General features: G+C 31.5%; 1 protein-coding gene across 3 annotated transcripts in view; it reads right to left on the reverse strand.

Annotated features, from left to right (window-relative positions):
• Positions 1-14797, reverse strand: part of LOC143226179 (G-protein coupled receptor 143-like) — a 68713-nt gene that overhangs the window by 25199 nt on the left and 28717 nt on the right. For all 3 annotated transcript variants that reach the window (XM_076456796.1, XM_076456786.1, XM_076456806.1), the window contains one exon: positions 8061-8170. In XM_076456796.1, the coding sequence (XP_076312911.1) occupies positions 8061-8170 (110 nt within the window). The remainder of the gene's footprint in view (positions 1-8060; positions 8171-14797) is intronic.

Below are 14797 nucleotides of genomic sequence, written 5' to 3' on the forward strand. Positions count from 1 at the left end.
TAACTTTTAAAATAGTGTACACATTTTCATAACATCAAGCAGTCATTCATTAAACATAAGCTTTTCACATACAAAAAATAATTTTTAGTGAAGTATTTTTTAATAAACTAAAAAAAGGATTTGTCCTTGAATATATTAACCTCCTTTTCTTTCTAGAATGGCTTTAAATGTAGCATATAATTACATTTATTTATCCTAGGCAGCTATAAACTGATAAAAATGTACATCTATTTATAATTAAGTTTTATTGTTTTGAATGATCAGAGTGAAAAGTGATTTTCATGTTAAGTTACATGATTGAATTACACTACCCACAAGCTACTCCAAGATGCTCGCATGCATGCCTCATGAAATATTTTTATTATATTATTATTATTGTTTAGCTAATCTAATATAAGAGATCTCTATTTTTATATTTTAGTTACTTTTATAGTAATAAATAAAGAATAAACATGAAAAACATAAAAATAATGTACTTACCCAATCTTCTTTTTCTTGCTGTTAATTTTAATGACAATTCACTCTATTTTTATTAATATTAATGGTAGTAGTACCTTAAATAATGCACCAAAGAAAAGACTAATAACATGCAAAGTTAGATAATTTCCTTTAACAATAAAAATTTTTCTGTCTTTCTATCTACGTGACAAGAGCTGTTATGAATATGTCCAAACTAGCCATTGCAATTGCCATGTAAACCAAAATTGCATTATAACTGAAATTGATGTTTGTCTATTGTGAACACAATGTAACAAAATACATCATTTGATCTTGACTTTCTATTGTTTATAGCTAACATACAGTTACACATAAGAGAGGATGTGGCAGGTGAGGTTGGATTTTCTGTTTGATAGCTCTGTAACCAAATAAAATTGACAGCTATAAAACTTATGATGGTGTGTCTGAGCAATCACAAATTTATATAGAGTAATTTATACTTAATTTTGTAGTTTTTTGGGCAGGAGGGGGGATAAAATAGAGATGAGAAGGTAGCTAGCGAAAATGTGTCACTTGAGTCGCATTTGGGAAACTTTAGGATTTTTAAAAATATTACCTTCTGAAATTAAAGGTCTTGACCTAATAACATAATGTTTCTATGGGTGAGAGCCTGCAGTGCTAGTAAGCAGGTCAATGTGCACATCACAACTTTTTAAGAGTTACGTTTAAAATTTGATTGAAGTATCTTATTCTCTTGGTATACAAATAAAATTGGCACAGAAATATAATTTATAAATCAAATTTTAATATAAGCCTCAAATATTCAATTACAGAAAAAATGTTCTTAAAGTATCCTAAATTTCACCCCAGCATAAGAATTGTGACATTTTCTTGGTAGGTAAATACCTCTTCTCTAACCCATTTACTGTATCTCTAGGAATTATGGAATTTAACATGAATCACTCATTATAACATTGGTATTTCTCAGGCAGGCATGAGTTTTAAATTCTTTAATCTTAGTTGGTTAAAGAGACATAAAATATAAAATTAAAACCTTTTTACCATGCCCACTTGTCACATTATCTCTGATGTTTAATACCCTAATATTTATAATCTATAGAAAGTCATTATTTTAAAGTGGCTTGTGACAAATTCCATTTAAAGGCCTTGTCCCCCTTATAATCGTTAACAGAAAGATAGACTCAACCTCACTGTTATTAGCTTTGATATCCTCACTTTGAACAGGGTATAACACATTTTTCATAAAAAGCTGCTCCTTCCATATTTTTGGTACTCTATCCCTATTAAACATTTCATAGCTTTCTATTTCAAAGAAATTCCTATCATTAAAATTGCTTGCACTTATCCATATCTCAGTTATTCCATTATATCAAAATCCTGTATTCTTACCAATGCTCTAAAGTTATCTATTTTAGTTATATTTCTAGTATTACAATAATAACAATATTTAGCTTATGATAATTAAAGACTACCTTTGTACTTTGTTCCCACACTATACCTCTCTGAACATCATATTTTTCTTTATTATTCTGATACCCCACCACAGACTAATACTGTTTTAATGTTGAGCTAATAGACCTTGTAAAAAAAACAACCCTTATGGTATTTAAATATATCCAAGATATTGAATCAGCCCATTTGCTCTTCATTTTATATTAACATAAGCCCACATTCAGTCCTAGTGATCTACTTATAATTTAATCCCCACAGTTAAGTCTTGGAAATATGAAGTAAAACAAATATACTGCAAGAAAAGTTGGGTGGAATGAGAAAAAAAACTGGCTTTGTGTATAATAATGTGATATATTATAAAAGGTGTGTGAATGGTGCACATAATTATCTTTGTATCAAGTCAGACCAGCTATAAAACTGCATGAAAAATGGAATTAATATTAGAGAAGACTAGCTTTGTATTATGTCAAAATGCTGTGTTATAAAAGAGTTGGATGTAAGGAACTATGTACTGGCTTTGTAAGGAGCTAAGTGTGTGGTAAACAAAGATGGATATAAGTAAATACTGATTTTGTTGAAAGTAAGATGTGTTATAAAGAAAGATTGGTGTAAGTAAATAAATACTAGCTTTGCATGAAGAAACACGAACAATAAGAAAAGATGAATACAAATACATACTAGCTTTGTAAGAAGTGAGATTGTGTTTGTGCAAAGAAATCTGGATGTGTGTGAAAAAATACTGGTTTTGTTGAAAGTAAGTTGGCAAAAAATGAGGTGGAAAGGATGCATGTGAAGAAGCTTTGTATTAAGTAAGATGATATATGAGATTAAATGTACATGAAGAAATGCTATGTTGATATGAAGTAAAACAAAGAAGGAGAAACCACAAAAGAAAACAAAGTTATTCTTTGTCCCAGTAAGACAATAATTGTAGTAAGCATGTTATTTTATAGTTGTAAGTGCAATTGTCTTTTAGAATTTATTGTATCTTTGTGTAGATGGCCACTACTGGCTGGATTTAATCTAGTTTATAAATCATAAGAATTATACTTCTTGATAAAATTCCCCATGAAGTTATTTGCTGTACTTTTAAACCATTAAAGCATATTGTTACAGAACATCTGTAAACACATTTTCCACACTTGAAATTTTTACTTTAGCATGTTTTTAGCAGTAAATAATTATGCAGACTTCACATTTAGACTTCAGTTCTTTACATACCAAAATGTTTCTGCATATTTTATTGCACAGCTGGTAAAGTAAACAATTCATCTTGAATTCTGTGTGGAACAAAGACCAACAACATGCACAATAAATCAAGGCTTTTCTATTCTTTTGTCGTGTAAGCTCATTCAGAAATTAACCTATTTTCAGTTGTTTGTGATATTAAAGCTATTCATTTAAAATAAATGAAACAGTTTTGGAGCTTGAGAATAAGAAGGCATGTCAAATACTGTTGATTAAAAGCTTCAGATTAATAGTTATTAGATTTTTGTAAATCTTCTCTGTTCAATAATAGATACATCTCTTAGTTTTGGTGGCACTTGTTCCTTTATTCTTGTTAAAAGTAGTCTAGAATCACTGCATATCTTACATTGTTGATGATCAATTAGTTGTTGAGGGGATAGAGAAAGCAAACATATTAATAAAGTTTTTTGGTTTTTTTCATTAAATAAGATATATTATTTTCTTTAAAGAGAGACAGTTTTTTATGGTCTTTGCTTATTTTTGGTCAAATTTATCTCATTCACTGTTCCTCAACTTAATTACCTGATGGCCAAGAGCATCTTAAATGTTATAAACTAGATTAATTACCATATTTTCCGGTTAATAAGCCGAATCGCCGAATAAGCCGAGACCAATTTTCAGCTCTGAAAATGAGGGTTTTTGCTTATTACCGCCTAATAAGCGAAGCCATTTTAAGAAGTGACAAGTTTCTTCAAAATGATTTCTTAGTCTCGTTTCAGCGTCAGCATGCATGTTGTGTGTGATCATTGGCGTTCTGTAGTAAAGCAGAACGTGTCGTATTGAGACAGAGATGGAATCAATATGTCATTTGTTATTGGCTCCACTCACTGTAATTAGGTAACCAATGAAATTCCAGAAACAACGTTTCACTGTAGTCTTAACGTGCTTTGCTGATGGGACAAAATTACCGCCTATGGTAATTTTCAAAAGAAAAACATTTCCTAAGAAGAAGAAATTTCCGAAAGGAGTGATCGGCCAATAAGCCGACCCCCAAAAATCAGGTCCAAAATTTAGGCAGAAAATACAGTAGTTTCATTATTGATGATGTAATTGAGACTTGGTTTAATGGAGTTGAAGTCTCACATACTTTATGTTCTTCATTCCACTTGTGTATATTGTTTAGGTTTTATTTCATTGAAACAAAAAGGTCATTTCCAAGATTATAATGGGCTAACAGATAATGCAGCAGTCTAGGAAAAGTATACTTGTTCATAAAGGATTTTCATTGCAAGTATCATTGTATTCATGCTCTCAGTTTGGTTTTGGGACAAGCAGCTTAGGCCATCTAAAATTGCAGAACCTGCTCAACCTCTCATGGTTACCAGGAGTATATGAAAGAAGATGATAATTAGACCTGATTACCTTGATAATAAGACATCCTAAAATGACTTGAAACAGCCCTCCAAAATGAAGTCTACTATGAGAAGCTGCACTACCACCAGGTGGAGAGACAGGCATCTTGCCTTCTAATTCCTGGTGCAACCTAAAGCTTTACAAGTCAGGAAAATTGGTTACCATGAATCATATAAAGGCCATAAAGGATATAGGACCTAAAAATGATGTGTATGCTCCCATGACACATCACCCTGCCAGTCTTGTACATATTTTCCATTTTCTCAGACAGCTGGAGTTCTCCAGCACCAAGACAAACTGTTGTGATATTACAACCATTTAGAGGTAAAGAAACTGAACATATATACTTTATTCATTACCACTACCCAGTGAATCTAAAAGAAAACAAAACATATTAGCCTACTGACATTTCTGAAGCATTTCAGACATGTAATTATTCATAATAACTGGAGACAAAGGCAAAAATTACAATGCCTGATTCTGAGTTTGGACAGTTAAATATTCATTGTTATTGATAGAGGAGCAAATCCATATGTTGCCATATGGGTGTAGAAGAAAGTTGTTTATGAGTGAAACTGTTTTGTAACTTAAAGGTTTTAGATGGTCATGAAAAATAAGTTACCAACAAATACAAAGCTGTCAGTTATTACTGCTTTAAAATTTACTTGAAAGATAATAAGTTTCTTTGAGCTTTAGATTGTTGAAATGTGACTCAAGCTTAAAGAAAATTGTTACCTTTGAAGCTTCACCTTATAACCAAAATGCTAGTTTGTAATAATTAGGTACCTCTGCTAGTGCTCCCAAAGAAAAAACTGCTTTGTCATCAGATAAAAGTATTTCTGTAGGGCAACAAGGACAGCAGGTTTATTTCTTGTTAGCTGGCACGTAACAGCCCATAGAGTTGATGACAATATTTGCTGCTAGAACTTGGTGATTTAAGCAATTAATTGATATAATCAGTTATCTTTGAACAGCAGTTACTTCTATTATTGTCAGGTAATAGTTGACTAACTGAAATTACAACTAAATGATCCAGAATTAGTGCTCTTAGTTATTACTGTTTTAGATTATTCCAACAATCATTTAATTAAAATTACAATTATATCAATTTCCATAAAACTAATCAACTAATAAAAATTATAATTTCTAATAAATACCACTTTTTTATTCTTTTCCGACTATTCATTAATTGAAGTTAAGATAAGATTGGTTGTCACAAAGTAATCAACTAATTGATTTATTGCTATCAAACTTGATCACTCTGTCTTCTTGTGGCAAAGTTACTATTGCTATCTTCCATCACCATTAATGCCAATGACTAGGAGGAAGGCAACTTGTTGTAACCACCTGCTGCCAGCATGTTTTTCTTTGGACATTGTTGCTTATGATGCACAGCATGTGTGTTTTCACAAAATTTGACAGACTTTTAATAAAGATCACAAGTTTTTTGAGCTCAAGACTTTCTAATGAAATATTTTTTACCAAAGACATTTTTGTGAAGATATTGAGTCTGTTTGGTTATTAGGCCAAATGAGAAGTGATTTCATGTTATGATTAAAAAAACTATTCTTTACCCCAAAAATCTCAGATATTATTTGTGTAATCCCTAAAACCTCCTTAACACATTTCAAACATTTGTTCTCAGTAATACTTTATATTTTGTGTTATTTTCTGTACCCTATGTAGGGTCTGTCAACAAACTGACCTTGTTACCATCATAAAAAAAAAAAAAATGAATTATGATTTTTTTTTCTCATGCTGTAATGACAATATATTATAACACAAAAATAACTGTTTAGTCCAAGTAATTTAAGTTTCATAAAGTTTTATATGTATATATAATTATTATTTTTTATTATACTGGCCTTCTAGTTATGCCTAACAAGCACTTTTGTTACTGTATCCAATAACATTAAACTGACCTGGTTTTGGTTGTGTTTTACTGGACAAGCATTTTGTATTATGCAATAACATTTAAATTATTACACATTATATATGTATGCAGCTTATTACCATTTAGAAATAAGTCATGAAACTTAATTTACTTAAAATATAGAACGTTAAAAATAAGTAAGTAAAGCAAACAATTATCTCTTCTAGCTATGACATTTTATTTTGACTGCTGTTGGAAACAGATTGCCAAGACTTAAAATTTTGTATGTGGAAGGTATCAAATAATTTTTTAGGTTTGTATAGATACACAGTTTATTAACCAAAAAAAATGATAAATAACTATACTAATACCATATAAATCCACTAAAATTTATTAAGCTTAGTAACTAATCTGTATTTAGGCTAAAAAAAATGTAACTTTGAGCAAATTAAAGACAGCACCTTCCTCCTTGAAATCTCGGATCAAAAGAAATGATCGCTTTTTTTTCACAGGTTAAAATGGCTGAGAAAACCACTAGATTGGCATTCTGAGCTGTTGATTTGTAATAATATATAAAGAGGTGAACAAAGCCACTGTGTTTGATTCAATACATAAGACACATCTCGGCAAAATAAAAAAATATGAGGTTCTTATTTTATATTCTAGCTTATCAATACTGGTAATTTGAATTCCTAATTTGTACAAAACTATAGACTTAGTATTTTGACATCATAAACATCTAATTTTAACCAGTGCTTTATTCAATGTACCATGTGAATCACTAAGCTATATTTAAATGTGTTCTTTTAATATTTATTTTTAAATTTAAAACATTAATTCATATATAATATTAAATTTGAATTATAATCCAAATTTACTGACATAAATTCATAAAACAGTAGTTCAATGAACACGATGAAGTGCCTTTTGATCTGTGACTCGTCACAAAAAGATTAATTATTTGTATATGATGGCCTACATAGACTAATAGGTCCCTTATTGTCCTTACTGTTTTGTTAAACAAATAAAGTCCTTTTTTTGGGTAAACTCCAACTCTCTTGTAATGCACTATTTCATACTATATTGATTTTGTTTGGTGAATATCTCTACCTTCTTGTAACAAAAACAAATTCATGGCAAGAATTTAAGTTTCATACCCTTTAAGCTTCAAAAGGATTTTTGGGGCCTGAAAAACTAACCAGGACATTCAGAAACTTTTTTCTTCTCTTTAGTGCAAGATAAATTGTTAAAGCCACACAATTTGGGATGGGACCTGGCCTCTTAGAGAAAGTTACTAGAGCACATTGCTTTAGCTGAGTGAAGACGTAATGGTTGCCGACTCATGCCTTCTTGCAGCATGTTCTATTTCATATTTAAAGCCAGTTCCCTTTAAAATTAACTTATTTTTCTTTATTTGGGTTTTAATACACAAATATAATTGTGTAAACATTAAGAAAGGGGTCACAATATAAGTACAGAAAATATACCATGCACAAGCAGACAAGCAATACACTTGTTATAGGTAACTTTGGATACAATAAAAAGTGTTGATAAATTTAACATATATTTTCGAAAAAATATTTTAAATTAACTTAGCTCTAAAAGAACTAATATGAGGTCATAAGTATTATTGTCTATAGAGTAATACTACAGATTAACAACTAAATGCACATACCTTTGTTTGATGCTATACAATACAGCATAGGATTCACAATCATCACAGTTAATATAGGAATATATGTAGTCAGATAATTTGTCAAAACACGAAATACATTGGAGTGACATCTGTAAAGACAGAAATAACTTAATCAAACAACAGATCTTCACAACTGTCACTGAAGTGTGTATAAGTGGGTTATAGTGTTATTCTGCAACACTGTCAAAGCACAAATTGCTTATATCTTTTGTATTATATATCAAATGCTATGTTAGTAACATGCCTCAATGAAAGAAAAAGAAAACATTTTACAATCTTAAATTACATCCTTAAAAATGATAGCTAACAAATCAAATCAGAAACCTTATCTGAGCTTGAAACAAAGCTGTACATAACAAATTGTATTAAAACTAAGCTTTTAAAGAAAGCAATCAAATTATTTATAGGAAAGCTTTTCAACTACAGGAGAAAATTTATGTAAATTTATATGTGTAATTAAATAAACACATTTAAATGAAGTTAAATAAGTAAACAAAATCATGAGGAAGGACTCTGTTAGAAACAGCAAATCCCAACTTCTGATTAATTACAACCATAATTTTTAAGCCAAAACAAAACACATTAAAATTAAACAAAATATATTTTTTAAAAAAGATCTTAAGGTACAAGCTACAATGTTGGATTATAAAATGTACCCTAGGTTTTGGAGGTGACTGTGGAAACAGAACCCACATTGCAGTGGGGATACATCTTTTATCAGTCTTAACCTCCAATTTACTAGTCTAACTTAAGAAAGAGACACAATTAGACTAGAAATTAGGAGAGCAAGATGTGGGTGCTCAAGCCTACAATGGACCACACCTAGATCACTTTTCACTTTCAGCAAACAGTTGTGGGAAGGTGAGTGGTCTCCCAAGTTAAAATAAGAATAAGAAAAAGATTAAAAAAATAAAAAAATAAGGAAACAAGGTACTACCATTTGAGGGTAAGTAAGATGAAACTAACTTCTTGAAGTTAGCATTCCTGCCCCTAATATGGTAGAGGCACTAATTAACACAACATTGAACCCCATCAATATACTAAGTTTACTGTGACTGTTGTGCTTTTATATGTGGCTCAAAGTGTACATCCACATAAAGTAGTGCAAAGTTCTTAAATAACCTTATTTTTAATTAACTGATACAAAAATTAATAGTTAGTGGATTTAATAAAAAATTTAAGATAAAATTATTACATTATTCTGTAATAAATACAAAGAAAAACAAATCAGATAAATTTTACTAAAATTACTAATATTTATTTTTAGTTAAAAATAAGGTCTTTAAGAACTTGTAATTTGTACCTTAGTGTTTGATGTTTGTATTGTGACTGGTATTATTTCTTTCTCCCTTATGAATTTACATTTCACTATTTCATTGAAGATTTGGATATATTGCATAAGATTTGTATTATCTTTCATTATGATGTATCATTTTCTTATACTTTTTTGGCTTTTCTAAATATACACACCAACACATACACAAATACAAAGACACAAGCATAAAATGCAGAAAACAGGAAATTTATTATCAGTTATAGGTATTCATCAATCTGGTGAGTATGTTGTTCACAGTAACAAACTAGCTTAAAATAATGGTTTATTAAAAATTTAAATTCAAGATAAGTATAATTAAAACATCAAATGATCAATGTTTCTTAAGTACACAAACTATTCTAAGACCATCAACAGTCTCAAAAGAATCACTATATGTTTCTATATGTTCTGCTAGTAGTCAGAGTTGAATGCAAGTAATTATGACTTGAATGCATCAAACTATACATTAGTAGACAAATCCCTTGTAAAAGAAACTAATGCATAAAGAAACTATGGCCAATGTGAAGACATATCCATACCACTTTTTGTTTCTAAATCCTACAGGAACTAGATAGCCAAACAAGAACAGGAGGATTTATCTGGTCAAGCAAGTCCATACTAAATGTACAGTTAGGGTATTGCTTAGCTTCCACATGATTCAAAACAACTGAAATGACATATAACTCAGCAATGAATACAAAATCTGTAGAGGTGATCCTGTGAGAAACCACAAAACTACAGTGATCCATGACAAAGTATAGAAAATCACTTGACTTAAACAATCCATTAAATTGGGAAAAGAATAGTTCAAAACATATTCAGTAAAGAAAATACAATATTTACAGTGAGGAGTTTTTTTTCAGGTGAATCAGAGAAATATCACTGGTAAGGATTGTAATAAGCCATGGTAGGATAAACTAATTATTGGATTCTGCAATATCATCTAATGTCTGACCCATTTTAGTCAGCTGTTCTTGGATATGAAGGCCAAACACAGAAATACTAACTCATTGATTTGTTAAAAAGCACAGCTCACAGAAGCATTAAGACACAATGTCATGTCGGATGCTGCTGTAAATATTGTAGCTTCACAGCATATTGTAAAGAAAATTGCAAATGTCTGAGTTGAGATGAGAGTCATAAGACTCAATGTACAAATTATGGACAGAAGAAGAGTGAAAAGCCCCCTTGCAGGGATAAGAACCCTAATGAGTCCAATACTTTCCAGGCAGAGTCTCTGGCTGAACCACAGACCAGAAATCCAATTTCTCAGTTAGACAGTATGAGGGCCAATAGATCCTCATCATAGCATGCCTATCTACACCCCATTGTGGAATAATTTTATTAACAAACTGCAGAAATAAATACTAAATTCATTCAAACTCTGAGATTAAAAATCATAGACCCATTAAACGACTTTTATAAAAACAGATAATACAATTATGGATCAGTATACCAAATTTACCATATACACAGAAGAAAAAAAAAATGTTGGAATTCATTTTCCTTGCCACTTCAAAGATCTCTCACATTTATGAGTTGTAAAACATGCACATAACATTAATTTTCAAGGTAGTAAGATTCTAAACAGAGAACAAAACACACGTAAAAGTGAAGCTTTATTAATACAATAGTTACAACTGAAGGTGTTTGGACTTCCAGGTTGTATTCTGCATTTACTATAATGGAATGATATTGTTCTCTAAGTTATTGTGGAGTAGTTTTTGCAACTAATAGTTACTATACATTGTTTATATTTAGATTTGAAAATGTCTTATTCTGTTTTGAAACATTTACATGTTAATAAATTAATTTTGAGTTATTAATCTGAAGCTATTTTGTGTTATTAAGTGTATATAGTTATAAAGTTTAGATAATTTATCTTTACTTGCATATGGCATAATCTACATAATTACATGAAGGAGAAAAGGTACAAAAAGTAGCTGATTTTTTCTAACTTTGCATTTAAACTTTACAGTAGCATTTTATTTACAATGAAAATGTTTTGTTAACACTGAATGTCTTCTGCATATTATTTTGCAAAACACTGAAACTTTGAAGCCTATACAAATATGTTTTAGCTAAGAGAAAAGAATTTCTCACTTTTAACTTTAAAATCTAACGATATATATTTATTTGTAACACGTAAAAGTTTACATTTTCCTATATCAAAAATGTATTTCTGGTAATACTTAATCTGTTCACAGTTTAGTTTTATTCCAATCAAAGGCTCTCTTCTTTGCTCATTTAAGCATTATCATGAACTATACCTTATTTGCTTCAGCCTTATAATCTAATCTATTGCCCCTAGTGATTTTAATGTTAAGATTATCAGATTGTGCCAGCTATTGTTGGGAGAAAGGACAGGGCAGGGCAGTGTGCCAGGAGTTATTATCAGAAATGCATTTTTGGTTGTGGAAAAGTAAACTTCTGAAACAAATGTACCTCCTCTCACATGCTAGCTACAATCTCACACAAACCAGGTTGAGGAGCCTGCAAGAGCAAAATCCATACAGAAAACATCTGTATAAAAAAACAAAACAGGTGTGCAAATTTGAGATATAATAAGCACATAAGTGAGTGTCTGTACTATGTCTGGAACAGGTATGCTCTTTGCTCAGAGAAAGTGACAGCTAAACATGAGTGATAAAGGCCAACTAGTTACAGAGTCAATATTGTTTATTACCATGAGATTTATGCAGGCCCCAACCACACAGACATGATTTCACATCTCATTATTGGAACAATAGAGCTGTGGATGCAAAGCTAGATCCAAGGTACTAGGGTATCAAAACCACATTATGATACAATTGTAGAACAGGGATATAATATGAATAGAAACAAACCCCAAGGTTACAGGATGTTGTATATTGAGCTGCCAGAATTACAAAGAGAAGGCACACAACATCTAAGTGGATAAATCTGCACTCTAGCCTGTAAAAATACAAAATTCAACAAACCAAACTTGGAATTATGGGTTATTACAAAATCTGAAAGTTGCAAAATATCACATATGAGCCATAATTCATGGAATTATTAAGGGAAGGAAAGCAACATTCAACCTGACAAGTTTCCCCCCCAGTCTGAAGTAGCTTAGAAAGCAACAACAGAATTAGGAATTACACAGGTAATTCATACCTCACTCATACTGAAAAAACAGAAATAATTCAACCTGGGATTACAAAGAGAAATTCTAACTCTTCAACCAGGGAGGTAAGGTAAAACCTCCTGCCCACAAAATTACAAATGAAGTTCAATCAATGACTTGTGGATGCGACACTCCATGTGCAGAATTACAAAGACTTGAGGGCCCTCTTCCATGATTATAAAAAGCAAGAAAATGATCCAAAAAGAAGGGTCATCCTCACACAACTGGATAAGCAAAGAGTCATCTCTGAAGTGGAATTACGAGGGGTCTCCTGTGTAGGCTGGAATAGCTCCCTACCTGACATCTGCAAAAATCCAGGGTTAAGGGTGGGAAAGTATTTAGCTTTCTCTCAACAGGAAACAGAGTAGTAAGGAGTCCTTCCTTCACTATAAGAGAGAGTTGAGGAGAATTTACCTTAGGTAACAATGAAGTGACACACCTCTGTTTCAATCAGGGCAGGGTGTGCAGTATAGCCACTGGGGGGGGGGTTGAATCTCATCTAAGAAAGAGACTACTAAATCTTGTATATACTTGCGATATATAGGTCTGTTCAACATACCAGCCTCTACCATTTTCTCCAGTGGACAAGCATTATAAATTAAGCTGCTTTGGACATTGATCTTTGTTGAACTAAACAAATGAGACCCTAGCACACATCACATAATATTAGAGATCCTGAACAAGGCATAAAAAATGATTCATATCCAAAAGGTTGTATAAATAGAAAATGGAAGGAAGATGAATAGGAATAAAAGCCTTATCTTCCCTAGCTACTGCAGTTCTAGGTAGAAAGGTCCTGTCTGGATACAATAAAACATAGTTGGAATGGTACAGTGTCTCATGAACATGAAGCTCCAACACATTTAAATGTCAACACTTGTAACCCAATAATGAAAGAAAATATGCAAACAAACAAACCAAGAAGAAAGCAGAAGTCAATAACCTTACCAAAGTGGATGTCTGCAAATAACTCAGATCCTCTGAAATTTAAGTTGGGGATCAACAATAAGCTTCAGACAATAGCTGCAAAGATGATAAAAAAATGCAAAACTGTTGTAAATAACAGATAAACTCTGGAAAACAGACTGATTAAGATTAACAGTGGCATCTTGTCTAGAGACCCAAAGACGTTCTTTAGGCAATGGACAGCCAAGGTATGCTGATCCACAAAATGAGGAGGGCAAGGCATGGCAGTATCCTCCCTACACTGAATTGTGAATTTCCTTGCATAAACAACAATGTATGGTGCAGATGCAAGGACCAAGTAATCAAACAAATCAGTTTTTCCCAATAAAGAAGATGAAGATTCATAAGCCACAGAAGAAATACTCAAATCATTACAAACATGAAATATGAGTTATAAAAAAGCTGCAATGTCCATTCAAAGTTCAATATAAACTGTCTGAACAAAGGATGGTGCTGGAAAATAATCTAAATTCTCATTATTCTGCCCTTGTTCTCCTACAAACGTAGCCTCAGAGCTATCAGGAGAAATGGCATGAAACTGCATACAAGACTCTACCTCTCTGCATTTCATAAACTGTATATCCTCCATGAAACGTACTTGCCCCTCCCTAACACCCAGTTAATGTTAGGCTTGTGAGGTTGTAGAGGAGGTGTAACATGCCAATTTGTGTCTGAGACATGAATAGAAGTATTCATATTTGAAAAATGTCTCAAAATTTATTTTTCCCATAAAATCAAGAAAAGAATAAACTCAAGCCCCCCCCCCCAAAAAAAAAGAGGTCTGAAAATTAAAAACATCAGAAATGTAGTAACAGTACTGAAAAAAAACCCAACAGTAAACATGTAATACCATCTTGTAATTTCTGTCATAGAAAAACACTGAATAAGAACAAAATAACAGGGAGCTACTAGAGGAATCAGATATATAAGGCACATTGACATAGGTGAGGGGAGTCACATTGCTATGTGGAATACAGAGACTGCAACAAACAATGTAGAGTTCATAACAATGCTTAGAGTAGCAAAAAAGTGTTTTGGAATACATCTTAAATATTTTAAGCAACACATGATTTAATAAACGTATATAGTGTTTAAAATGTTCATAGGTACAAATAACCATTGATTAAAAGTAAGTTAAATACAGAACCTTTAACTAATGTAACTATAAAAAAAGGACAAAAAAAGAAGAATAAAAAACTAAAAAATAAAGTTGTGTTTGTTCATCTTCTGTTCAGAATTCGAGCTGAGCAGTTGTGTTTCTTTCTGTGCCACCAATTTCAAACTTAT

This window comes from Tachypleus tridentatus, chromosome 1 (genome assembly GCF_004210375.1).
Source record: "Tachypleus tridentatus isolate NWPU-2018 chromosome 1, ASM421037v1, whole genome shotgun sequence".
Taxonomy (NCBI): Eukaryota; Metazoa; Arthropoda; class Merostomata; order Xiphosura; family Limulidae; genus Tachypleus; species Tachypleus tridentatus.